The 27,984-nt window shown below is 44.2% G+C and overlaps 1 protein-coding gene across 1 annotated transcript in view; it reads right to left on the bottom strand.

The window, feature by feature from the left end:
- The window catches only part of MIGA1 (mitoguardin 1), a 116,788-nt gene that overhangs the window by 74,262 nt on the left and 14,542 nt on the right, over positions 1-27,984 (bottom strand). The window contains exons 2-6 of the mRNA XM_004582106.2: positions 15,864-16,041; positions 4,856-4,992; positions 2,326-2,452; positions 1,281-1,414; positions 64-187 (exon numbers count right to left, since the gene is read on the bottom strand). Coding sequence (XP_004582163.2) covers positions 64-187; positions 1,281-1,414; positions 2,326-2,452; positions 4,856-4,992; positions 15,864-16,041 — 700 coding nt within the window. The remainder of the gene's footprint in view (positions 1-63; positions 188-1,280; positions 1,415-2,325; positions 2,453-4,855; positions 4,993-15,863; positions 16,042-27,984) is intronic.

Raw genomic sequence — 27,984 nt, 5'->3', positions numbered from 1 at the left:
TAATGTAATTAATGAAGTTAATAAATAATTTTTAAAAAAAAGCATATAAATTATCCATCTTACCAACATCATTAGTGAGGGAACTAGGGTCAGATCCTCCGAGGGTGGCTTCAAACTCCTCTTGGAGACGATATGCTCTTTGCAGCAGAGCTTCAAGTTTATGGATAAAGTCAGTGCTGATAATATCCTACAAGGAGAGGAAACACAGTACATACAGCAACTCTTAGGTCCTAACACTAAAACTCGATCCATTTCTACTTCTAAACGACAGGCAGGGAGAAGGAAGGCTGTAAGAAGCTGGTGTTGGGGTGTGTAAAGAGTATTACAGGGCAGGAGGCATGAGCTCTTGCTGTGTCTTTGTAAAAGCATTTCAGTTCTCAGGGATTCAGTTTCTTTATCTGTGAACTTCAGGAGCTGGACTAGCAGCAGACCGAAGTCAGGACTCTGGACCAGCCAGTATCATTCTCAACAGGAAACTTACAAATACAATCCCTGGATCCACCCTCATCCTACCAATCTAGAAACTGGGACTGCAGACCCTAAGTCTGTCTTTAACAGGCCCTTCAGGGTGATTCTGCTGTCAGCTCAAGTTTGAGAACTGTGAGGACCCATTCAGTTCCAACTCCACCACGATTCTCAGGATTGTAGTGGTAGTTTAAAAAAAAAAAAGAGCTGCTGGGACATGAACAGGTGTACAAATGAGATGCTAGCACTGCTATGTGCATGATTAGCCAGTTGAGCTATTGTGTGGGCCCCCACATTTAATAGTATTAAGGTTTCTTTTTGTTTCCAAGAGTAAGCTAGTATGTTAACCCAGTAAGATTGTCACGTAGCTGAAAAATTTCTTCTATGATAGGATGCAAATATACCTATTTATGTGAAAAACAACTGTGGCTTGTTTAGCCAAAGAGTGTGTGTGTGTGTGTGTGTGTGTGTGTGTGTACATGCTTATGTATTTATAACCTAAGCAATTTCTGTGTAATGAAGACTTGAAAAGAAGACAAATAAATAAAGGTTTTTCGAAAAAAAAAAGATTATAGTGGTAGTTTAAGTACACAACAATCTTAAAAATTTCCTTAAAAATTGTATCTTCTTAGTCTATATATCCAAAGAAAGCAACGAAACTGAATAAATTGTAGTTCTGACATTTAATTGACTCAACAGAAAAAATGCGATAAAAAACACTCCAAGAGGGAGAACACAGTTGAAATCCATGCCACACAGAATGAACACTACACACAGGTTTGTCTCAGTGCTCTGGAGCTCACTCTCACACTTACATCAACATTCTCCTCCGCAATGGCGTCTCCTGCGCCCAGCTTGATGGAACCACAGGCTTCATCCTCTGCCTGCCTGTTGCGAAAGGTGAGAGCTTGCTCCCAGCGACGCAATGCCTCTTCAAACAACTCCATACCTAAAAATCAGTAACACAACAGTCACAAACAAGCAATACCAATGCTAAAATAAAACTGCATAGGGTCTGCAGCAGGCTCACATACCATCAATCCTACTAAAGAATAATTCCACATACATATCTACACATGGTAGAATACTAACTTTCCAATACACTCCGGACCCAGTTTCAATTAAACAAAAAATGAGAAGCAAAATTATCAGTATGTTCTCCACGTTTTCATTTGTTAATAAAATGCATCTTAAAGGCCTGGCATGGTAGCCTAGCAGCTAAAGTCCTCACCTTGCATTCGCTGCGATCCCATATGGGCGCCAGTTCTAATCCCTGTGCCCCTGCTTCCCATCCAGCTTCCTGCTTGTGGCCTGGGAAAGCAGTAGAGCACGGCCCAAAGCCAGGAACCAGGAGCTTCTTTTGTGTGTCCCATGTAGGTGCAGAGTCCCAAGGCTTTGGGACGTCCTCTGTTTTCCCAGGCCACAAGCAGGGAGCGGGAAGGAAAAAAGAGCGGCCAGAATACAGACCGGCACCCATACAGGATCCCAGTGCATACAAGGTGAGGACTTTAGCCACTAGGCTACTGCACTGGGCCCTCCATCACTTTCAAAACAAAGAAACCGAAAAAAGGCATCTTTTCCCTACACCTCCAAGATGAGTGTATGTCTACTAACACCATGTTTCCATCTCAGTATAGATTTTAGATTTCTGGCCTCTAGAACTTTGAGTGAACAAATTTCTCTGCCTTAAGTCACCAGGTTTGTGGCAACTTGCTATTGCATCCTTAGCAAAATAATACCATACAGACCAGAAACAACAACTTTTAAACTAGAGTTATTTCTCTTAGAACAATTCACTACGTTTTTTTGCTTCAAATTCAGTGTGAACACTATCTTAAAACATTAACATGTTATTCCTACCCATTAAGTACAAGTTCTCGGGAGTGGTCACAGGAATATTTACAAGTTTAACATCATCTTCATCTGGCTTGTCCCAGGAATTAGAATTGCCACAAGCACAGCTGTGACAAGAATTGACACTCTGGACCTAAAATGAAGATTGACAGAAGTTACTTCAAAATCGCTTGCAATAATTTGCTGTGATGTCTTTACATTTATAAAATATGTAAACCTGTTCCTAGTAAAGCAATTCCTGTCGCTTCCAAGTGAAGAAATAATTCCAATTATATTCATACTTGAGTTATGTGAACCTGGATACTCTGCATCTGTTCAGAAAACAAACACGTAGAGCCAAAACTGTGAACACTAATCAGTTATTCACATTAAAAAATCAAGCAATAATTGCTGTATTGTTTCACTCTCTAAAGTATTTACTTATAAAGTAGCTAAACTACTTTTCTCTTTGAATATTCTACACACTAAGTAAATGAAACCCTCCAGTGTAAAGTCTCTACTATCACTGTCATATTCATCCCCGGAACACTCTAAGTCAGTCATTTCTCACCTCCGTGCCCCATGCACCCCCAAACCAACACTGATTCTAACTTCTTTTTTCTTTTTCCTTTTTTCGATTTATTTATTTTTATTGGAAAGTCAGATATACAGAGAGGAAGAAAGAGAGCAAGATCTTCCATCTGATGATTCACTCCCCAAGCAGCCGCAACAGCTGGAGCTGAGCCTTTCTGAAGCCAGGAGCCTGGAGTTTCTTCCGGGTCTCTCATGCGAGTGCAGGGTCCCAAAGCCGTCCTCGACTGCTTTCCCAAACCATAAGCAGGGAGCTGGATGGGAAGCGGGGCCACCGGGATTAGAACCGGCACCCATACAGGATCCCAGTGCGTATAAGGTGAGGACTTTAACCACTACGCTATCATGCTGGGCCCTGATTCTGACTTCTGAGAAACCAAGACCCACATTTTCATTACCTATTAGGACCGCTAGCATCTCTGACTATATTAAAAAGAAACTGAGTTATCTTCCAAAAAAAAAAAACTTCTCTTCCACTGAAGTTCACTAATTCACTCCTATTCCCATAATTTCTCAAACCAAAAGAACAGGAAATCATCTTCCAAACATCTTTCCCACATTTCTCATTCCCAGTTGCTAAACTTTGTGCACTTTGTCCCGGCCTTCTCACTCCTATTGTTACGACTGTAATTAAGTCACCTATTACTTTTTGCCTGTAAAGAAAAATTCAGGCCGAAATCTGGGTTCATAGTGCTGGTGCGGATTCACCAGATTAGCTGAGAGAAGTAGAACTCTTTGTCTACTTCTATCCCAGAACAGCTTTAACTTTACATTGAGCAAACAGAAAACAGAGGCACTTTTCTGACACTGAAGAAGTCTATTTTAGAATACACAGCTTCATAGCTCTGCTCATTTCCACAGAATTCAGAATCTGCAGGTTTTGAAACAGGTGTTAAAACCTGCAAGCGCCTCTATAAATTTAGTCTATTTGGAGACGGCAAAGTGGCTTAACAGGCTAATCCTTCACTTGCAAGCACCGGCATCACATATGGACACTGGCTGATGTCCTGACTGCTCTACTTCCTATCAGTGACCTCCTTGTGACCTGGGAAAGCAGCAGAGAATGGCTCAGGCCCTTGGGCTCCGGCACCCTCATGGGAGACCTGGAGCAGGTTCCTGGCTCCTGGTTCTGGCCTTAGGATCAGCTCAACTCTGGCTGATACAACTATTTTAGAGAGTGAATTGGTGAATGGAAGATCTTTGTCTCTCCTTGTCTCTGTGAATCTTCCTTTCAAGTGAAAATAAATAAATCCTTAAAAGAAATTTTTAAAAAGGGAATTTAATCTAAGGCATTACAGAAATGGGACAATTATTTATTCCAATGAAACAGCAAGGTATAGAACATTCTACAGTGTTTCACACACTGTTAAGAAACAATAAATATACATGATGGTACAGCTACACATTGCCCAAAAATAAACATAAGAAAATGTAAGTGTTCATCTCTAAGGAAAGGAGCTGCATGGGTCAGAAATGTATTTTTCACGTATATTCTTTTGCCTAGACTATATTTAGAAGTAAGTGCCTATCCTACCTTATTTTATGTTTTAACTAGATTAGATTTAAACTGAATACTAACTCCATTTTTCTCTTGCCAACAGTATATTAATGCACCAAAGAAAGAGCTGAGGGATTGCATTCGTGGCTTCCACAAGTCATACACTTCTACCTAAACAGGCTCATCAAGTGATTCACTAACTAAGCACAAAGCTCGATTTTTCTCTGTTTTTTTGCAGAAGATCTAATTCTGAAGCAAATCCACATCATTTGCATCCCCACGGGAGCCCCCGGACTCATTAGCCAAGGAAACCTGCACAGAAAAGGGATACTTTTACTTGCTTATGGAAAACAGACACAACCAGATAACTTCTTGAGCTTTTTTCCATGACAGCTGTAAATGTATGACATTTAAACAGATAGCAAGAGATACACACAAAACATAAGAAAGCCATTTTTCTTTACTTACAGAGGCCAAACTTTGCACAGAGCCTGAGTATTTACTGAACAGTCCTCCATTCACATAGTTACAAGACTGAGATCCTTTGTCTTTTGTGGAACTTAAAGACAACGTCAAATTCTGTCTGCTACTGGAACAACTCGAACCTATCAAACAAACAAATATTTAAGCTTATCAATGATAAAATGCACGTTGAATTTTAAAGCTTGTATTATTGATTCAGAAAGCATCTCACTTTAAAAGTTTAATTGTACAAATTATTATTAAAAAATCTTTATGGGCCCGGCGGCGTGGCCTAGGGGCTAAAGTCCTCGCCTTGAACGCCCCGGGATCCCATATCGGCGCCGGTTCTAATCCCAGCAGCTCCACTTCCCATCCAGCTCCCTGCTTGTGGCCTGGGAAAGCAATTGAAGACGGCCCAATGCATTGGACCCTGCACCCGCGTGGGAGACCCAGAAGGGGTTCCAGGTTCCCAGCTTCAGATCGGCGTGCACCGGCCGTTGCGGCTCACTTGGGGAGTGAATCATCGGACAGAAGATTTTCCTCTCTGTCTCTCCTCCTCTCCGTATATCTGACTTTGTAATAAACTGAATAAATCTTTAAAAAAAGTCTTTATATAATTTTTTAAAGATGTATTTTTTTATTGGAAAGGCAGTTTTACAGAGAAAGAGTTGCAGAGAGAAAGATCTCCCATCCAGTAGTTCGCTCCCCAAGCAGCCACAATGGCTGGAGCTGAGCTGATCCGAAGCCAGGAGTCAGGCCACAAGCAGGGAGCAGGATGGGAAGTGGAGCAGCTGGGACACAAACTGGCACCCATATGGGATCCCAGTGCATGCAAAACAAGGACTTAGCCACTGGGTCACTGAGCCATGCCCTATGTAATATTTTTATAATAGCTAAAAATCTGCTTCTGAAATGAAGAGTACAGTGTTCATCCAATTAAACAGGGTGTATTGTCACTTGCAGATGATGTAAACAAGGTCAAACATGAGCATTCAAATTGCTCATTTAACAGAACATAAGTGCTTCCTTTCCCGAATGGCATCTAAACTTTACCCACATCCTATTACATTGCAACAATTTTTATGTGTCAACTAATTGACACATAAAAACAGGGCACATTTATGGGGTACTACATGAATGTTTTGATATGTATATATATTGTATAATATTCAAGTAAGTGACAACATTAAAATTTATTTCTCTACACTGTCTGAAGTACACCGTACATAATCATAACCTTTAGTCACAAACATCAAAACTTACTTCTACTTAACTGTAACTTAGTGCCTATTTAAAAAAAAAAAAAAAACCTCCTCCTTCTCTCCTAAGTCTCTACCTTTACCACCTATGAGATAAATTTTAAATGATTTTACATTATCTAAAGACAGTATTTGTCCTTCTCTTGCCTGGCTTAGTGAACACTTAATGCAATGCCCATGGGTTTAAGCCACACTGTCACAAACAACAAGATATTTCACCTTTCCCTTATAACTGAATATCCCATTGAGTATATGTACCACATTGAGTATATGAACCACATTTTTTAAAATTTATTTTACTTTATTTGTATTGGAAAGTCAGATATATTTTATTGGAAAGACAGATACACAGAGAGGAGGAGAGACAGAAAGGAAGATCTTCTGTCTGTTGACTCTTTCCCAGAGTGGCCACAACATCCAGAGCTGCGCTCATCTGAAGCCAGGAGCCAGGAGCCTCTTCTGAGTCTCTCACACAGGTACAGGCTCCCAAGGCTTTGGGCCATCCTCAACTGCTTTCCCAGACCACAAACAGGAAGCTGGATGGGAAGCGGGGCTGCCGGGATTAGAACTGGCACCCATATGGCATCCTGGCATGTTGAAGGCAAGGACTTTAGCCTTTATCCTACTGCTCCAAGCCCTGTGTATCACATTTTTTACCCATTCATCAGGTGATGGAATCTTGGATTGTTTTCACCTCTTGGCTACTGTGAATGATGCTGTACTGCAATAAACATGAGGGGTCGACATCTCTTTTAACATACCTATTTCATTTTCTTTGGTTATATACCCCACAGTGAGGTTGTTGGATCACATGTTGGTACTATTTCTAACTTTTCTAGGAACCTTCACGCTGTTCCTCACAATAGCTGTACTAATTTAAATTCCTACCAATTTCCTTCATGTGTGCCTTTATTAGCAATAGACAAGAAAACTGTCTCTGTATATTGTGTATCTTTTTACACTTTTCATACTGATACATCTGCTACATCTGATATCTTGAAAAACACATGGACAGAAAACATCTTAGTAAAATCAAACCAGTACCAATAAATAATTCCTACCAACAGGAATTAAAATCTTAATTTTCTCTCAATTATTGTCAGCATTTGTTACTTTTGTCCTTTACACAGATGCTATTCTAACTGGAGTAAGGTGTTGTCTTCTACTGTTTTTTTTTCCTTATTTTATTTTTGATGTTTACATAGTTGATCAGGGTGGGAAGGGTCAAGGATCATGAGAAAGCGGACAAGACCACTGTTTACACATTTGCTTTTTCTTCTTCCTACAATTGGAGACACCACGCCCAGCCTCCCCAGTACCCAATGTCATCCCAGGGTCCCTGTTGTGGAGCGTGTTCTTAGGATTCTGCTCAGGTGATTTTGATAGTTCTGAGATGCTGTTGATATTGCCGCTCCAAGGATGAGGAAATCCTTCCAGGGTCCATTGGCTGAGATAGTCCACCTCAGAGTCTCCATTTGTCCAAAAGTTTGCTGTCAAGCTTCACTGGGAGAGTTGATCAATTTGTTCTGCCCTCCTTTTCTGTAAACGAGTGGGTGTTGTGGCCCAGACCAACTCTGCCCACCACACGCTCAGTCCTCATGTACACCGGGGGGGAACCAATACCCACCCAGTCAGAACAACTCCCGATAACCCCCACTGGATCAGCCCCTACCTAGCTCTGTTCCTGTGCCTGCCAGCATGTGCAGCGGACTAGTTCAGTTTGTCCCACATCCCATTCAGCTGTCGTACACATCATTGGTTACTGAAGCCTAACTCATCCCAACCTGATGTCTCCTACTTCTAATTTGTCTTCACATTTTAATGATTATGTGATGTTGCGTATCTTTTCATTTGCCTGCTAGATGTATCTTTATGTCTTGAGAGAAATGTCTATTGATGGGTTTTATCATTTTTGAGTCAGCCTTTTCAAAAGCAAAATGTTTGAATTCAATATATATTATGCCTTGTCAGTAGTACAGTTTAAAAATGTTTTCTCAGGCCCGGCGCAGTGGCCTAGCAGCTCAAGTCCTCACTTCGAAAGTGCCAGGATCCCAGGTGGGCACTGGTTCTAATCCTTGTGGCCAGACTTCCCATCCAGCTCCTTGCTTGTGGTCTGGGAAAGCAGTCGAGGATGGCTCAAAGACTTGGGACTCTGCACCCGCGTGGGAGACCCGGAAGAGCTTCTGGCTCCTGCTCGAACTGGTGCAGCTCCAGCCACTGCAGTCATTTGGGGAGTGAATCATCAGATGGAAGATCTTCCTCTCTGTCTTTTCTCCTCTCTATATATCTGACTTAGCAATGAAAACAAACAAATCTTTTAAAAAAATTTTTTCTCCCATCCTGCAGGTTGTATCTTTCTTATGTTGTTTTATTTGCTGTACAAAGCTTTTTAGTTTGATACAATTCCATTTCTCCAATAGTGTTTTTGTTTCTGGGGCTTTCGAAGTTTTTATTCAAAACACACGTCACCATTCCAAAGTACTGAAGCATTTCTTGTGCTTTCTTCCAGTACTTTCTTAAGTTTTTACATTGAATTCTCTAATCCATTTTGAATTGACATTGTATATAATGAAAAACAGGATCTAGTATCATTCCTGTGCAGGTGAATATTCAAATTCCCTGGTATCATTTATTGAGGAGACTGTCTTGCCCACTGCATGTTCTTAGGACTGTGATCAACACAAATTTGGCAGCAGATATGTGAGTTTACGTCTAGGTTCTTTATTCTTTTCCACTGTATATACTGCTGATCTTATGCCAAGCCATACTATATTTTACTGAGAATCTAAAGATTTAATTATTTATCTGAAAGTTACAGAGAGGAACAAAGAGAAATAGAGAGGGGAAGAGATATTTTCCATTCACTAGCTCATTCCCCAAGCATCCACAATGGCCAAAGCTGGGCAGATCCAAAGAGCTTCTTCTGGGTCTTCCACATTGGTGCAGGGGGAAAAGGTCTTGGGCCATCTTCTATACTTTCCCAACCCATCAGCAGGGAGCTGGATTAGATATGGAACAGCCAGGACATGAAGCACCACCCAACAGGATGCCTGTGTCTGCATAAAGAAGGAGCTGAGATGAAGCGGTTTAGAGGGAGAAACCAAAGAGCATGTATGGATCAGGGCAAGGCACACACCCACCCACATGGGAGATCTGGGCTGGCTAAATAACACTGTCTGATGCCCACTGGCATATGCAAAAGATGTGCTGGGGGAAACGCCTGGTTGGGCTAAGCCACAGTACCTCCCTGCAAGTGTCAGAGCAAATGGTAGACCATATCAGGCTGGGCCACAACACCTACCAGAATGTGAGAGAACTGGATCTGGGGGCAGATTTTGCAGGGAAATTGTGGGGGTTGTCTCTGTGGGACTGCAGCACCCACTGGTGCTGCAGAGAGCTGGGGATGGTGACAGGCTGAGCCAGGCTGGAACACAGAACTGACCTGACAGGAACTCACCTGACACTCATAGGAGCTGGGGCTGGGAGCAGGCTGGGTGAGGCCAGGATGCAGCACTCACCAGCAAATGCAAAGGCCAGTAATGAAAGCAGACCATGGCACCTGCTGGCACACAGGAGATCTGGGGTAAGGATTCGGCCTGAGAGGGAAACTTGAGGAACTCCCCTGGTATGGCATAGCTACCCCTTAGGGGCACAAAAGCAAGCGCTGGGGGCAGGCCAGGCCAGGCCAGGCTACAGCACTTGTCTGCATTTCTGTGGGCCAGGTCTGACACAAGGCAGGCTGACCCAGGCCACACACCTGTTGGCATTCATGAGAGCCAGGACAGGGTGTGGGCTGTGCCCAGCTGAGGTAGGATCCAATACCCAACAGCAAGAGATGAGACTGAGGGCAGACCATGCCAGGCTGAGCTGAAGCACCTGCCAGCATACACAAGACCTGGGGCTAGAAAAGGGCATGATTGGGGAACTCTGGGGACTTCCCTGCTGGGCTGCAGCACCCACTGGTGAGTGCAAGAACTGGGGCTGTGGGCAAACCAAGTTGGGCAAGCACCTATCAGCATGTGTATGGGTTGGATCTGGGGGTGCTCACAAGAGCCAGAATGGGTGTGGGCCAGGCCAGGCCAGGCCACAGGACCTACAAGGTCACAAAAGAGCCAAGCCTGAGGGTGGCAAGGTTGGGCTAGGCTGTAGCCCCATCAGTCAGAACCAGAATGGATGTGTGTTGTGGGCTAAGGAGTTGATTAGCACTCATTGGCCTGGGAAGGAACAGGAACTGGGCTTGTGGCTAAAAACACCTAGACTAATTGGACCCATCTGTATCCAATATCCTGCTAAATGAGGATGTAGGGAGAAGAGTATATAAGGAGAGGTGACGGAGCAATAAAGGGAGACTTCACAGAGACTTCTACCACCACTGCTCTCCTATTGGTGCTTCATCCCCAGACCCTCTCCCTGCCTACATTACTGGCTCTGCTGGTTGGAGCAGATGTGGGTCAGTCAGACTAGACTGAAGTGCTCATCAGTGTCAGAACTGTGGGTTCGCCATGTCAGTCTAAGGTAGCAGCACCCACTGGCACACGTGAGCTCTGCTGCTGGGAGCAGTCCTGGTAGGGAAACTTAGGGAACTCCCCTGCTAGGCTGTACCTCCTGCAGTCAGGGTGGCAGCAGGCCAGAACAGGCTGAGCTGCAGGACCTACTAGTATATGTGTGAGCTAGGTCGGGGGGAAGGCCAGACAGGGTCATTCCACAGCACACGATACCATGAGTGAGACCCTGGACTGAATGCAGGACAGGCCAGGTTAAACTGCATAACCCGTCAGTTCACATGAGTACTAGGAGTTGGTTAGGCTAGACTAGGCTCCTATACCCACCATTGAGAACTAGGACTGGGGGCAGGCTCCTAAAACTGGTTCACAATTCAAATGCCTACAATGGCCTAAGCTACTAGGCTACCACCAGGAGCTAGAACTCAATCTGGGTCTCCCACATAGGTAGTAGAGACATACAATTACTCGGCCCATCCATGCTAGCTAGCTATCATGGTGTGCATCAGCAGGGAGCTGCAGCTGGGGCTGGGACTGCTATCCAACCACTCTGACATGGGACATAGGCATCTTAATTGCTAGGTCAAATGCCAGACCCTAATCAGGGTTTTTTGTTGTTGTTATTTTTGTATTTTAATTTTTTTATTTTATTTTTTATGATTACATAGTGGATCAAGGTGGGAAGGATCAAAGTTTAGGGAAAACTGGGTGAACTCATTGTTTCCAAATTTGCTATTTCTTCTTGTTTCTGGGGGAAGGGGAAAGCCAAAGGGGAAAGCCACATATGACTTTCCAAACATCCCAGTACCAAGGGTTGAGGAACCACCACCTCACATCAACCCAGAGTCTCAATGTGTACATATTCCTAGGGTTCTGCCCAGGTGGTTTGGCTAGTTCTGAAATTATGCTGATTTCACTGATACAAGGATGATGTCACCTACTGGGGTCCGTGCAGTAGGTGTGGATGACATGAAGGTGTGAAGAGAACAGCTCCCCTGTTTGGCAGGGCCCAGGGGAGCTTCCAGCTGTTTGGCAAGGCCCGGCGCAAGTCTCTCTGACCACCTTGACGCTGTTTCACCCCCTGGTTGCATGGACACTCAAGCACTCCACTAAGAATTCTGTACTCTATTGAAGCATTGTTGTTTGCCCCTGTGAGACGGTTTTTGCAACCGATGTGAGCTTGAGAGTTAATGTCACTGATAATGTCTTGGTGAGCAGGCCTTTGACAATTTACACACAGGAGCACAATTAAGCCCGTGCCATTTCTGGACACCTTACTGGGTACTTAACCATTGCCTCAGAATCTGGCCCAGATATGTAGCACACCTTCTCGGAAAGGGCTTGATAAATATCCTAAATATTAATGCAAGTGATGGGAGTGAGAGCTGAAGCTGCTATGGCAATAAATATAGTTATTGTTATCTCAAAGGCTAGTCTGTCTTTGTAGTTTCTTTGGGGCATAGAAAATGTAGCTGTTTTAGCCACTTTCATAATTTTTTAACTAGAGGAAATATAGGGCAATTTTATTAACATTATAGAGATATACTTTTGATTTTTGCTTGATTGTTTATGAGGTTATAGAGCCTGCAGTTGTAGGGGATTAATGTTTGAAACTTTTGTCTTAGATCTTTATGTTTTTTCTCTTTTGATGTATTTCTCCCATTAAGTGATAGATAAGTTGTGAAAATAAAATGTAGTAGGAATGTTTTATTGATTAGTAGGTAACCTTCTGTGCCTTGGCCTTGGAGTTCTGGCTGTCACCTAATGGCTACTTCTGAAGAATGAATAACAGCTTGCTTTAAAGAAATTGATTATAGTAACTTAAAGAATTATCTTTAAAAGCACCTGGTTGAGCATGAAGTGAAAATTAATTGAACATGTGCATATGCTGGCTTAGTTCTGAAGTTAAAGATAGTAAAATCAAACGTTTGTGTAGAGGCTTGTGTTGTGTCTAAGTAAATAAAAAAGACAGCTTCTTCTTGAGCTCAAGCAAGAATGCACCAAGTGACAGTGTCTGTGTCTTTCTTTATCGCCGACTCCACACACCCTTCTCAAGCTCCAAACTCAGCTGCAGCTGGACTCCGGCAGTCGCCCTCCCAAGGTCCACTGGCTGATACAGTAAGCCTCAAGTCTCCATTCACCAAGATTTTTTGCTGTCATGGTTTCACTGGGATAGTTGCCTAGTTATTGTGTTCTCCTTCTTCTGCTATAGCACCAAATGAGCTACCATATTCTCCCTTTACAATTGGGCCTGTGTCCACTGCTCCACCTTTTCCACTAAGTAGGACATGTTCTACTAAATAACACAAGGACCTGGGCCAGGTCACCTAAGGCTCACAAACGCGACCCCCACCTAACAGGCAAGCCCTGGGATCTGGGCCAGGTAACCTAAGCTCACCGATCCCTGACCCCTGGGGCTCCCCAACTTGACACCCACCTCACAGCCAGGCCCGAGAACCTGGGCCAGATGACCCAAGCACCACTGGATCCCCATCCTTGGGGCTCAAGAACCTGGCCCCCACCAAGCAGGTGGGTCCTAGGACCTGAGCCAAGCCACCCGAGCCCCATCCAATCTCCTGTCCCTGGGACTCATGAACCCAGCCCCCACTGGGCCCAAGCTGGCATGACTTGCCTCACCTCGGCATCCACAATCTTCTTGCGCAGCTTCGTCTGGTCTAGCCTGCCCCCGTTCCACCTCCTGCTGCTGGGTACTGCAGCCTATCCCAGCCCAGCCTGATTGCTGTTCCGGTACTAATGTGAACTGGCTGGTGTTGCAGCCCAATCTGGCTCCTCCTGCCCCCCTGTCCTGGTTCTCAGATCTGACAGTGGGTGTTATGAACCGGCCCCCAGACTGGTTTGTCCCCAGACCTGACCCACATATATGCCAGAGGGTACTGTAACCTGGCATAGTCTGGGCTGCTCCTGCCTTGCTTCTTGCATTCACCTGCAGGGATTGTATTCCGATGAAAGAGTTTCCCAAGCTCCTCTATCGAGTCTCTTCCCAGTGGCAGTTCTTCCACACACCAGTGGGTCCCTGGCCCAAGCTGACTTTGTCCACTTCCTGTCCTGGTAAGAATAGTGGCCTTGCTCAACCGGCCTAAACCCATTCTGGTTCTTACTGTTGGGTGCTGCAGCCCAGCTATACCTGGTCCATGCCCAGATACAGCTTTCACGTGTAGACAAGACCTAGCCCAGCCTGTTTTATACCCAACCTGGTTCTCATAAGTACCAGTGGGGGCTGGAGTCTAGCTCAATCTGTCGCTCCCCACCCAAGTGCATACCCATGCTGGTATAGCTATGTCCAGCCCAGCTTGCTGCCCCCAATCCTACTCTCGTCCTCACCAGTGAAAACACCATCCCAGCTGGGGTGTCCCCTTAGCTCTCCAGCCAGGCCTGTTCCCATCAGTAGTTCTTGAGCAAGCCAGCAGAGATACAGTTCCACAGGAGTGAGTCCACATTTCCCCCCACAGATTCTGTTATCAGATCCACTTCTTTCATACATGTTTTCCCCTCCAACCAATCTGGTATCAGACCCTACCTGCATACACATATCATGAATTACAATACTCAGCTGTAATTCCTAACCTGGGCATAAAACCACAGGTCATCACTCACTGCCACCTGTGTGATCCCATCATCCCCCTGTAAATCAAGACCCCTCAAACCGCGATGGCATGCTGCTGGGCAGCCCAAGGGGCTTTGCTCAGCACCTTTGGCACCAGGGCTGCCTGGGCCCTTCTTGGGGGAGCCACGTGCCCCAGCTACATGCACCCATGTGGGTCACAAAAGCTTCCAGCATAGAGTGGTCCCAGGAGCCTGCTGAGCATTCCTTCCCCCGGGAAGTCAGTTACCCAGTGTGAGTACCTGTGCCAGTTAGAAAAGCTTCCAAGCCGAGGATCCTGAGGCCTGCTGCCAACACAACTCCCCCAAGGCAGCCACACAGTCCAGCTACATGCACCCATGCGGGTCGAGACAAAAAGATGCTCCATCTTGTGATTCACTCCCCAAAGGCCCATAATTGCCAGAACTGGGCCAGGCCAAAGCAGGAACCCAGAACTCAACTCAGGTATTGCACATCAGTGGCAAGGATCCAGGTACCCAAGCCCTCACTTGTTGACTTCTAGCACGCACACTATCAAGGAGCTGAAATTCAAAGTGGAACTAGAACTCATACTCTGATACGGAAGATGAGCATCTCAAGGGGAGTCTTAACCACTGCACTTAACAGCCGTCCTTATAACTTGTTTTTTTTATACTTCTACCTTCTCTTCCCAACCATCCATTCATACAGAACAAATATAATCTCTTAGTTTTCCTCAATGCAGGAACTACGACACTCCTAGATTTAAATCCTAGTTTTGTAACCGTTATATAACCACAGGCAAGTTACTTAACCTTCTCATAATTTGCTTTATATATAAAATAGGAATAATAATATAGGAATATAGCACTAATTCATAGGGTTACCATAAAACAATGAACAAAGCACCAGATATACAGCCCTTAGCCGAGATCTAATAATATCCCAGTAATTGATGCTGACGACTATGTTCTAATGGTCAATGCACATGGCACAAAACAGTCACTCATTGGTTGTACAAATAAAATGGGAAAGCATAACATAAATAATAATACTAATAATTCTACTCCACTCACAAAATTATCTATTTTGATATAATATGTACTACATATATGCCAATATGTACTATATCTCTAACAAAAATCATACAAGCTTTAAAAGTCAGCAATTTAATTTTAGAACTTCATATACAAAGCAGTAGACAAGTATATGTAAAACAAACCAGGAAAAAAATACAAAAATCCTAAAGGGATAATCAGGGAGACTGATGGATTAAAATATTAGTCACAAATTAAGTAACCACAGAAATATGTTCATTGATTACGTACTTTCAAACATTTTAAAAACAAGTTAAAATATTCCATCAAAATTTTACTTAAAAGTAATTTATTTATCTGTAACAAAGTTTTATGTCTCAGTATGATACTGAAATGCAAAATAAATGGTCAGACATACAGCAAATAGTTTTGGTACTTATTTCTGGATAGTAGGATTTCAAATGATTTTTTTTGGCAGTTTACTCATATTTACTAGTACTTCTAAAGCGACTCTGTGTTAGTTATGAGCTAAACATTGGAGAAGATTTTGAAGATGAAAACACTGAAATCTCTGCATTCCACTTACAGTTTGCACAAAATCATCTGTGTTGATGTAAGCCATCTATTTCGACATACCTTTATCTGATGCTGCTTTTTTAGTATATTCAAGTACAAGGTGCTCTGGTTCCCATGGTAATATTTTCTGTTTCTTCTTTCCACGTCTTCTTTTAAAGTGATGGGCCAGAAAAATTACAGACACAGCACTCACTGCAGTTACCACAAACAACTTTTTAGCTACTGGTGAAAATTTGATCTGGAAGAGAGGCAGTTAGATTGAAAAAAACTCTTTTATCTGTTTGCCCAAAACAAGAACACTTAATTATTCATCTAGCCTATTTCTAAATACTGTCATGAGAATATGAATGTAATTCCACTCTTCTAGTTAAGTTAGTCCAATTTGACTTAAACATTTAATGTAACAAATTATTACTCACTGCTCTTAAGTGCTCAGGTAAACAATATCTAGAACTTAATGGGAGTAGCAAACAATTTTGGGCTGGTGCAGTAGCACATCAAGTTAATCCTCTGCCTACAGCACCAGCATCCCATATGTTGCTGGTTCATGTTCCAGCTACCCCATTTCTGATCCAGTTGTCTGCTTAAGGCCTGGAAAATCAGTGGATTGGCTCAAGTCTTTGTACCCCTGTACCCACTTGGGAGATCTGGAGGAATCTCCTAACTCCTTGCTTCAGGCTGACTCAGCTCTGACTGTTGTGGCCATTTAGGGAATAAGCCAGGGAATGAAGAATTTCTCTCTCTCCTTCCTTCTATAAATCTGCCTTTCAAATGAAAATAAATAATCTTCCAAAAAAGAAAATAATTCAATCCCATTAATATTTTTGAAAAGTTAACAATCAACTTATGGAATTGAATCTTTGAACTGCACAAGATTTTTAACTATAAAAATGATTACAAATACTTTTTATCTGAGCCACTGTTTTTAACTATCTAGAAATTTTGGTAAACCACCCAATTTCTAAATATAAAGGTACTTCAAAAAGTTTGTGGGAAATAAAATTTTTTATAAATAATTTTTTTAAGATTTATTTAATTTCATTGGAAAGTCAGATATACAGAGAGGAGGAGAGACAGAGAGGAAGATCTTCCATCCGATGATTCACTCCCCAAGTGACCGCAACGGCCAGTGCTGAGCCAATCTGAAGCCAGGAGCCAGGAATCTCTTCCAGGTCTCCCAAGCCACAAGCAGGGAACTGGATGGGAAGTGGAGCTGCCGGGATTAGAACTGGCGCCCATATGGGATCTCGGCACGTACAAGGCAAGGACTTTAGCCACTAGGCCACAGTGCTGGGCCCACAGGAAATGAAATTTTAAGTTTATTTTTGTGTATAAAAATCTAAAGTCCATTTATAGCTTTTATAACACATATTTTCCATGAGCTTCTGTGCTATCTAAACAAACCACTTTAATCACAAATTATTCAACAGACATTCAGAATCATATAAAGTACCTGGACTATACTGTGAGTTAGAATCATGTTATGTTTCTATCTAATAAACAAATACAAATATACTGAGTGCCTGCCACAGATCCCTAAGCACTGGGTATGCAGAGGTCACACACCCTGCTTCCTTCAAGCAGTATGTTAACAGTAGACAGACAGATTAGCACATAATGGCAACTACAGTTCAGTGTGATAAATCCAGTTAGGTAAGCACTGCATACTAATGTCAGAGCAACAGGTGATCAATGTTCCTGGTGACAGACATTACTAACCACCTAAAATACAGAGCAACTCTAATATAAAGCTATATGACTGTGACATAGAGAACTGGAAAAAGTGTTACAGCAACAAAGCAGAGCCAGAGGGCAAGTTCTCAACTCTTCTAGACACATTGAAATGATGCTTAGAGGTTAACCAACTGGCCTCAAAACTGCAAAACCTGAAGTATTTTCAGGGAAAAACAGCAGATAAGCACTGGCTTCCAGAGATAAGATACAGAACAGCACTAGTAAGAAGAGCTCAGCGGCACAGCTGGCAAGCTGGCAGACTGAACAAGCCACTGAGAGGCGATGACGCACCCTCCCATGCACACGGGGTTTCTGCAGGTTTGATGACTACTCACACTTGGCACTCACAGAAATGACTGCAACATTCCTACTGGAAGAGGCACAAACTGCAACCAGTGTCCCCCTTCTCCCTCCCCACTAAGCAAGGAAATCCTTAATCTACAGGATGCCACCTTAGAGAGTAATTTACACCATCCTAAGATATCACATCAGCAGTGTCAGCTTTCAACTTAAAGTAGAAGAGTAAGTTCACCAAAATATGTAGAAGACTGTAGTAATGATTAAAGCAGAAATCAATAAAATCATCCTGAGTGTTACATTGAGGAGGGGTGAAGAAATCAGTAAAACTGAAAGCTCTACCCAGTCTAATCAAGGGTAGGAGTGAGTGAGACCAAACATGATACAAATCACCAAGAGGAGGAATCAATCATCTCACAGACAGAAAAAGAACTTTAAAAATATAGTGGACTGTCAAACATATAACTGTTACTAAAAAACTGTTATTATAATAATATGGGGGAAATGCTGGGAGGAGAAAATCCAGAGGGAAAAGGGGGAGGCAAAAGTAGGGGAGAATTCCTTTGCCTACAAAATATATCATGAAATATAATATTTTTTAAAACAAGATTTGGGCCCAGCGGCGTGGCCTAGTGGCTAAAGTTCTCGCCCTGAACCATATGGGCACCGGTTCTAGTCCCGGCAGCTCCACTTCCCATCCAGCTCCCTGCTTGTAGCCTGGGAAAGCAGTCGAGGACGGCCCAAAGCCTTGGGACCCTGCACCCACTTGGGAGACCTGGAGGAGATTCCTGGATCCTGGCTTCAGATCAGCATAACACCGGCCGTTGCACTTACTTGGGGAGTGAATCATCGGACAGAAGATCTTCCTCTCTGTCTCTCCTCCTCTCTGTATATCTGACTTTCAAAAAAAAAAATAAACAAGTCAAAAAAAAAAAAAAAAAGATTCATCTTTGTTGCTAGCGCAGTGGCTTAGTATGCTAATCCTTCCATTGCAGTGCCAACATCCCATATGGGAGCCAGTTTGAGTCCCAGCTGCTCCACTTTTGATCCAGCTCACTACCTATGGCCTGGGAAAGAAAGGAGAACTTCTCAGGTCCTTGGGCTCCTGCAGTCACGTTGGACACCCATAACAGCTCCTGGCTCCTGGGTTTGGACCAGCTTAGCTTTGGCCATTGCAGCCACTTGTGGAGTGAACCAGTAGATGAATGACCTTTTTGTCTCTCCGCCTCTCCTCTCTGGCTTTCCAATAAAAATAAATAAATCTAAAAAAATAATAACATTGAAGGTTAAGACTACAGCAAGAGACCATCCACGTCAATTTGTAACAAAATCAGTCTTTCGCATGTCCTAATCTTAGATCACAATGAACAGAATGGCCAACACCACAGACATGTCAATTGGATCAGCTTAAACAAGTCTGACTGAAAAATCAAAGTGAAGCAAACTTTATGTTCACTGAGTACAGAGCAAAACTTTCCATTGAAATTTTTTTAAGAAATATTTATTTTTATTAGGAAGCTAGACCAAATTAAAGAAAGATGGAGAAATAGAAAGATCTTCCATCCACTGGCTCACTCCCCAAATGGCCACAATGCCAAAGCTGGGCCCATCTAAAGACAGGAGCCAGGAGCTTCTTCCAGGTCTCCCACGCAGGTGTAGGGTCTCAAGGATTTGGGCCATCCTCCACTGCTTTTCCAGGCTATAAACAGGGAATTGTATGGGAAGTGGAGCAGCCAGGACATGAATTCGTGCCCATTTGGGATTCTGGTGCTTGGAGATAGGGAATTTGCCAATTGAGCCATTGCTCCAGGCTGGAAATTTCACTTTTTTAAAAAAGCTATTTTTGTGGATCAGCACAATGGCTCAATTGACTAATCCCTGCTTGTGACCAAAGAAAGCAGAAGATGGCCCAAACCTTGGGACCCTGCACCTGCATGAGAAACCCATATGAAGCTCCTGGCTCCTGGGTTTGGAGTGGCTCAGCTCCAGATGTTACACCCATTACCTTTTGGGGAGTGAATCAGTGGATGGAATTTTTTTTATCTTTCTTCTCTGTAAAACCTCCCTTTGCAATAAAAATAAATAAATCTTTACAGAGAGAGAGAGAAAGAGATTTGAAAAGCAGAGATACAGAGAATAGGGGAGGGGTCTTCAATACAATGGTTATTCCCCAAATGGCTATAACTGTAGTTGGTTCAGGCCAAAGCCAGGAGCCTGAATTCCAGCTGGGTCTCCTATACGGGTGGCAGTGATCCATCTACTTGGGCCATCTGCTGCTTTCCCAGGCACATTAACAGGAAGCTAGATCAGAAGCAGAACACCCAGGACTTATACTAGCAATCTGGTATGGAATATCAGCATTGAAAAATGTTGTTTGACAAGCTGTGCCACAAGGCTAGCCCAACGAGTGAGATCAAGGTTATGAAGCATTTTTTCCCCAGAAGACTGTAATGAGATAAAACATGGCTTCACTAACATGATCCTGAAGTATAGGATGCTTGATAGTAACTACTAAGAAGTAGAAGTGGTTCACTCAAAGCAAAAGTGTATGGGCCAAAAGCAAAAGTCCTGGAGATACATGAGCTACTTTGCTTGTCCACTTTCTGGATGGCCAAAGATGATAACATCTGGGGGAGAGAGGCCAGGTGAGTTCATCCTCAGGGCTTGGAGAGATGAACCTTCCAGCAGTGTGGCAGCTGCTAGGGGCATCTGAGCCAGGTCAGACTCAATGCTTGGGGCCCTAGGTCCAGCCAAGTGGTGGACAAATCCAAGACTTGCCTGGCTGCCTGGCAGTGAGCTCTGGGCTCTTGAGGGGATGTGGAATTGCTGCCTAGGAACATCCATGAATAAGACCACTGTACATGTAGGTAAGAAATGAATCCTGAGGGACTCCCAATGACAGGGCCACTGTACTGTCAGATAAGTGAGGAGGGACTGAGACCTGATCGTTTGGAGGGGAGAGACTGTAAGATTTGTATGGGTCAGACTGATACACCATCCCACATGGGAGTCCTGAGTAGGGCTAGTTAGCATGGAACATAGTTGACTACTACACGCCAGTTCACACAAAAGCTAGGGCAGAGGGCCTATCAGGGCTAAATCCCAGTACCAGACTGAATATCAGCACAGGAGATGGGTCACATTAGGCAGGGTCATGTCACCAATCAGCATACGAGAGAACCAGGTCCGGGGGTAGTTTCTGTGGGGGATATGTGAGCCAAACTCTGTGGAAACACAAGTCCCCCTGGTTAGCTCAAGAGTTGGGGTGATGATGGGCTGACCCAGGTGTGACCATGGAACCTGCCAACACTTACGCATACAGGGGCTGAGAATAATCTGGGCAGGTCCAGGCTGCAGCACTCACATATGCATCCTAAAATAGGGTATGGTGTGGGCCAGGTCGCAACATTCACCAGCTCATACTATGCCAAGATGGAGGAGCAGACTATGCCAGGCAAGGGCCTAGCAACCGCTAGAATGCATGAGATCTGGATGTAGGAGTAGGCCGAGGGAAACTTGGGCAATTCCCCTAATGGGAAATTGCTCCTGCTGGTGACCACTTGGTCCAGGCCTGGGGGTCAGGCAAGCTGGGCAAGGTAGCTCCAACTGATGGTAAATGCATGAGTTGTTTTGAAAGGAGGCAGACAGGGAAGGCTGAGCAAACCTTAGCTCACCGGCAAGTGCAGAAACTTAGATTGGAGCACAAGTCATGCTGGACTAGGCTATCACACCTACCAGTTTGCCTGAGCCTGGGATGGGAGCAGATGGAGCAGAGACAGGTTCCAGCGCCTGCCAGCAAGAGTTGGGACTGCGGACAGGCCAGGTCAGACAAGGCCACAGCATACAAAGGCAAAAGAAAAGACAACCAAGCTAGGTCGGAGCAACCACTGGCACACGCAAGATATGTGGCTGGGAATAGGCCTGGTTGGGAAGCAAAGGAGATGCCCTCACTGGGTTGTGGTTCCCACTAGTAAGTGCGAGGGCCAGAGTGGGGGCTGCTTACTGGTCTGGGCATGGCTGCAGCATCCCTCGGCACAAGTGTGTACTGGGTCTGGAGTCAGACAGACTGGGATAGACTCCAGCACCCACTGGTGATCATGAGAACCAGGGTAGGTATAGGACAGGCTAGGCTAGATCTCTGCCCCTGCTGAGTCATGTGTGAGCTGTGTCTGGGCGTGGACAAGGCTTTGCTGGTCTGTAACACCCAACAGTAAAACACGGAATGGGTTGAAGACCAGTCAGGAAAGGCCACTGTTCCTGCTAGGACAGGAGGTGGACTAAATAGGGCTGATTCATAGATGCACCAATGGGCGCAAGATCTGGCATTAAGAAAGGTTCTAATGGAGGACCTTGGGAAACTCCTCTGTCAGGACATAGTCACTGCAAGTGAGCACAAGAACCATGATAGGGAGCAGCCCAGATCAGGCCAGGGAAAGATACCCACAGGCATACATTTGGCACAGACCGGGGTGAATCAGGCTGGGCCAATTCTTTTCACCCAATGGCAAATCCTAGTGCCAGAATGAAGTGTGGGTTGGGCTGGGTGGGTCGAAACAAAACCCAGCTGTCATGAGGGCTAGGACTGGAGGCTGGGTAGACTAGGTTAGGCTGTAGCCCCCACCATTGTGAGTTGGAATTGGGGCTGGGCTGGGCCGAGCCAGGCTACAGCACCCACTATGCTGAGGTAAGACAGGCCATACCAGACTTGGCCGCAGCACCCAACCAGCACATGTGAGGCCCAGGGAAGAGAGGGCAAAGCCAGCAGGGTGACTGTGAGGGGCCTGTTGGCCTCATGTGAGCTGGATTAGGGAAATGTCAGGCTGGGTTGACTTCTGGTGCATGCATAAGTCAGAGTGGGTGTGGGTTAGTTGGGCTTTACCCCAGCATCAGCTGGCAGATGCTGGCATGGGGGCTAATTCAGTCAAGGTAAACTGCAGAACCATCCAGAGAGTGCAAGATCCTAGACTGGGAGTGGGCTCAGTAGAGAAACAGTGGGCACCTCCCTCCCTCCTGGGTTGCCACTCTGACTGGTGAGCATGAGAACCAGGACTGGGGCAGGCATGGCTAGACAGACAGTAACACTCACTAGCTCATGTGTGGGCTGGATTGCTGCGGTCCGTGCAGTGGGTGTGAATAATGCAAAGGTGTGAAGAGAACAGCTCCGCTGCTTGGCAGGGCCCGGGGGAGCTTCCAGCTCTTTGGCAGGGCCTGGTAGATTTCTCTCTGACCACCTTGACACAGTTTCAGCCCTTTTCACATGGACACTCAACCACCCCACTAAGAATTTCATAATCTATTGAGGCATTGTTTGCCCCTGTGAGATGACTTTTACAACCAATGTGAGCTTAAGAGTTAATGTTACTGAGGATGTCCTGGTGAGTGGGCCTTTAACTACACACAGAAGTATAATTAAGTCTGTGCTGTTTACCCATTGCCAGAAAATCTGGCCCAGATATTTAGCATGCTTTCTGGGAAATGGCTTGATAAGAGGGACCCTAAAAGTTATCCTGTTACTGTGACCCTAGAGGTCATTCTGCTATGACAAAGAATATAGTTACTGTGACCCTAAAGGCCATCCTGCTATGACGAAGAATATAGCTACTGTAACCCTGAAGGCTATCCTGCTAAGGCAAAAAATATAGTTACTGTGTTCTTAAAGGTTAACCTGTCCTTGCAATTATTTAGAATATAGAAAATGTAGTTGCTTTAGTTGTTTTCATAAATTTTTAGCTAGAGGAAATACAGGGTGATTTCACCAACATCATAAAGATATATTTTTGATTATTGTTTGATCACTTATGAAGTTGTAGAGCCTGCAGTTGTAGAGGAATGTAATGTTTAAAACTTTTTGTCTTAGACCTTCATGTTTTTTCTCTTGATGTATTTCCCCCATTTAGTGATAGATAAGTTGTAGAATAAGAATTGTAGTAGGAGTGTATTACTGCATAAGATGTGTTGTCTACTGAGAAATTCTTGGCTGCAACGATGGAATGGATAATGCCTTGTGAAACAATTTGTAGAATTGTCTTTGGAAACACTCACTTATCCATTGTAGAGTTGAAACTTAAATAGAGTAACTTAGCTCATTGCTAACTGCAATTCTTTCCACCATTATAACCCTTGCTTTACTTGTTTGGTTAAAAGACTGTGTGAGCTTACAGACCTAATGGCCAACTAATGTCAATAACCCCGATCCCCATAGACCAAGGCCCCAGTCCTTTTAACTCATACGTAATTCAAGGTAGGGGTCTAGTTGACACAGATGGCGCCTAGGTTATAGCCCAGACCTGAGGAGAGCAGATGAAGACTGGCAAGCCAAGATAAGCAAGGAATGTGGAATCCTTCCTCAATCATTTCTCAAAAAGTTGTAAATTGTGCCCCCCTGAAGCTATGTCAAAATGCCCCTAAGAAAAAACTTTGTACTGCTTCTGTATAAAAAAAGCGGACAGCTTTCTCGCTTTGTCCACTACGATCAAGGAATCCTGGTGGTCCGTTTCCTTTCCTTCTCTCTTCACGCCTTATCCACGCACCCTTCCCGAACTCCGAACTCAGCCGGAGCTGGACTCCGGCACTGGATGGTTTGGTTGGTTGAGCTGAACAAGGCTTCAATGCCCACTGACATGTATGACACCTGAATGGGATGTGAGACAGACTAGACCAGTCTGTTGTACATATTGGCAAGCACGGGAATCAGGGTCGGAGCAGGCCTGGCGGGAGCTATTGCAGGTCACTCTAACTAGGCGGCCGCTCCCACTGGCGTACATGAAGGCTGAGTGTGTGGTGGGCAGGATCAGGCTGGACTGCAATACTCATTGGTTTGTGAAGAAGACAGGGCTGGAGGCAGAACTGACCCAGAAATTGCAACCATCGGTATATGCATAAGCTGACTGGGGCAAAGGACTGTGCTGGACCCTGTATTAGCAGGCACATACAAGAATCAGGCCTGGGATCACTTCAAATGAAGTTTCTTTGGGGATCTCCCCAACTGAATAGCTGGACTCAGAACCCCAACCATGGAGAGAATTGCACGTTCCATGGTCCGACTGTGGAGTGCATGTGTCAGAGCTGGGCCTCCTCAGTAGGTTAGCTGGAGCAGTGGACAGCACATCCAGGTGCACATGGAGGATACAGCGGTACATTTGAGTCTGCAGAGGACACCTGGTACCACAACGGGAGACAGAGGACACAGCAAATTGATCAACTACCCCACCAAGTGTTGGCAGTGAATATCTGAGCAAAGACTCTAAGGTGGACTGTGTCAAACAGTGGATTTTGGAGAGATTTCATCATGCTTGAAATGGCAAGGCAGGCAGTAATTCCGAACTGTTAAACTACTGAAATCTCTTGAGCAGGACCCTCAGAGCATGCCCCACATCAGGGACCCAGGGGTGATGTCGCATTGCTGGACCCACGGTGCAGAGGCATCTGGAGGTTGTGTGTGGCTTCTCTCCTTATCTACGCCTTTCCCCCAGATATAGGAAGGAAAAAGAGAATATGGAAATGGTGATCTTACCCACTTTCCTGCAGCCCTTGACCTTTATCACCCTGATCAACTATATAAAAATCATCAAAAAATTTTAAAAAGATGATAACATCTGATAACACCTGTATATTATGAGAGTGTTTAAACAAAGCCAGCCAATGTTGCAGCAAAAAAGCACTCAGAAGAATGCAAAGTTCCTGTTCATTCTGCTCACCAAGCAAGGGAAATTTGGCAATACTCACTTTATGGTATTGAGTTGGTTATTTATTTATTTTCTAATCTTAAAAAAATACTTAAAAGTCACTCATTTTTCTTGCATTCACAAGGTAAAAATGATTGCATTAATATAGTTAAGTTCCCAGAACTCACACACTATCACTTTAGGGATAGACTAAATGGCTGGTATTATCACTTTAAAACATATCCTGGGAATTGGTGCTGTGGTGAAGTAAGTGAAGATGCCACTTGTGATGCTGGCATCCTACATGGGAGGTCCAGTTTGAAATTTGGATCCTCCTGTAATGTGTCTAGGAAGGCAGAAGAAGATGGCCCAAGTACTTGGGTCCCTGCCACTCTTGTAGGAGACCAAGATGGAGTGGCCAGTTCCTGTGTCACTCTGCATTTCAAATAAGAAATAGGTCTCTTAGAAGTCTCCTGAACTTAATGAAATTTAGGTTGAGAAAGAAAGCATATATTTCTCATTTCAAAGCATATATTTTCACATATTTCATTTTCTTTTTTTTAAGATTTATCTATTATTTTTATTACAAAGTCAGATATACAGAGAGGAGGAGAGACAGAGAGGAAGATCCTCCGTCCCATGATTCACTCCCCAAGTGAGCCGCAATGGCCGGTGCACGCCAATCCGAAGCCGGGAACCAGGAACCCCTTCTGGGTCTCCCACGCGGGTGTAGGGTCCCAATGCATTGGGCCATCCTCGACTGCCTTCCCAGGCCACAAGCAGGGAGCTGGATGGGAAGTGGAGCTGCCGGGATAAGAACCAGCGCCCATATGGGATCCCGGCGTTTTCAAGGGGAGGACTTTAGCTGCTAGGCCACGTCGCCAGGCCCATATTTCATTTTCAAAATCCATTTTCTAAGATAACCCACCAGTATTTTAAAAATGCAGAGTTAAATGAAGGTTTGTAAATTATCGCAGATGACTTGAACAATAAATTCTGGTTACTCAACATCAATTTAGCTCTTAGCAAAGTAACAGCTACCCAGAGCCCATTGTAGACCTCTAGCAGTTTATAATCAACTTTCAGGATCCACATTAACACAATGCACTCTCCCCCTTTAAACATCACTGATGTGTGCTGTTGGTTACTGCATGCTGCTTCCTCCCTGACAGGTATACAAGAAGGGAAGCTACTGTAATTGCACATTTCTCCCTCAATGCCAGCTTATGCCATTCTGAATGAAGCACTCTTACATGTTCCCCTCCATCTTCTTTTTCCCACTTTGAGAGCTAAGTATTAAAGACTAATACATTTCAACACTGCCTTTGCAGTACAGCACATTAAACCACAGTCTGTGACGGGCATCCCATGTAAGGGGACTGATTTCAAATCCTGGCTGCTCTGCTTCCAATCCAGCTCCCTATTAAAATCCCTGAGAAAGCAGCAAAGGATGGTTCAATATCCACACGGGCCCCTATGTCCACATGGGAGATCCACATGGAGTTCCAGACATCAGGCTTTGGCTTCAGCCTGGCCCAGCTGAGGCCACTCTGGTGGATAGCTCTGTCTCTCAGATAAACACACAAAACATGCACAGGAAATACAAATGCCTATGATGTCTTATTCTTTTTTAAAAAAGATTTATTTTTTATTGAAAAGTCAGATATACAGAGAGAAGGAGAGACAGAGAGGAAGATTTTTCATCTGCTGATTCACTCCCCAAGCAGCCACAACATCCAGAGCTGCGCTGATCCGAAGCCGGGAGCCCAGAGCCTCTTTCAGGTTTCCCACATGGGTGCAGGGTCCCAAGGCTCTGGGCTGTCGTCGACTGCTTTCCCAGACCACAAGCAGAGAGCTTGATGGGAAGTGGGGCTGCCAGGATTTGAACCGGTGCCCATATAAGATCCTGGCACATTCAAGGCGAGGACTTTAGCCGCTAGAATACAGTGCCGGGCCCATGATGTCCTTTCTAATAACAGTTTGTAATTCTTCATGTTCAAAGTAATTTAAGAGACAGGTGAGATGCATTGAGTAATTTTAGGTTTAAAAAATAAGGGGCAAAAACTGACAAAATTGCAGGGAAAAATAAACACTTCTATTGGAACAGTTAAAGTCTCCAATAACTTGCACTAATAATGGAAGGACCAGACAGAAGATAAGCAAGGACACACAGGAGTTAATACAGCAAGCAACTACATTTAAGTGACATATACAGAACAGTCTGCAAAACAAACTAGTACTCATATTCTTGTCAAGAACACGTAAGACATTGTCCCCAGATAGTCCATATATCAAGCCTCAAGAAACTTAAAAATACATATCATACAACATATCTTCTCTGCCAACAAAGATTAAGTTAGAAACCAATAACCAAAGTAAAACTGGAAAATTCACAAGACTGCAGAAATTAAACACAATATTTTTTTTTTTAAAGATTTTATTATTATTGGAAAGCCGGATATACAGAGAGGAGGAGAGACAGAGAG

This window comes from Ochotona princeps, chromosome 2 (assembly GCF_030435755.1).
Source record: "Ochotona princeps isolate mOchPri1 chromosome 2, mOchPri1.hap1, whole genome shotgun sequence".
Lineage (NCBI taxonomy): Eukaryota > Metazoa > Chordata > Mammalia > Lagomorpha > Ochotonidae > Ochotona > Ochotona princeps.
The sequence above is the reverse complement of the archived record's forward strand: the minus strand, read 5'-3'. Positions and strand labels throughout refer to the sequence as shown.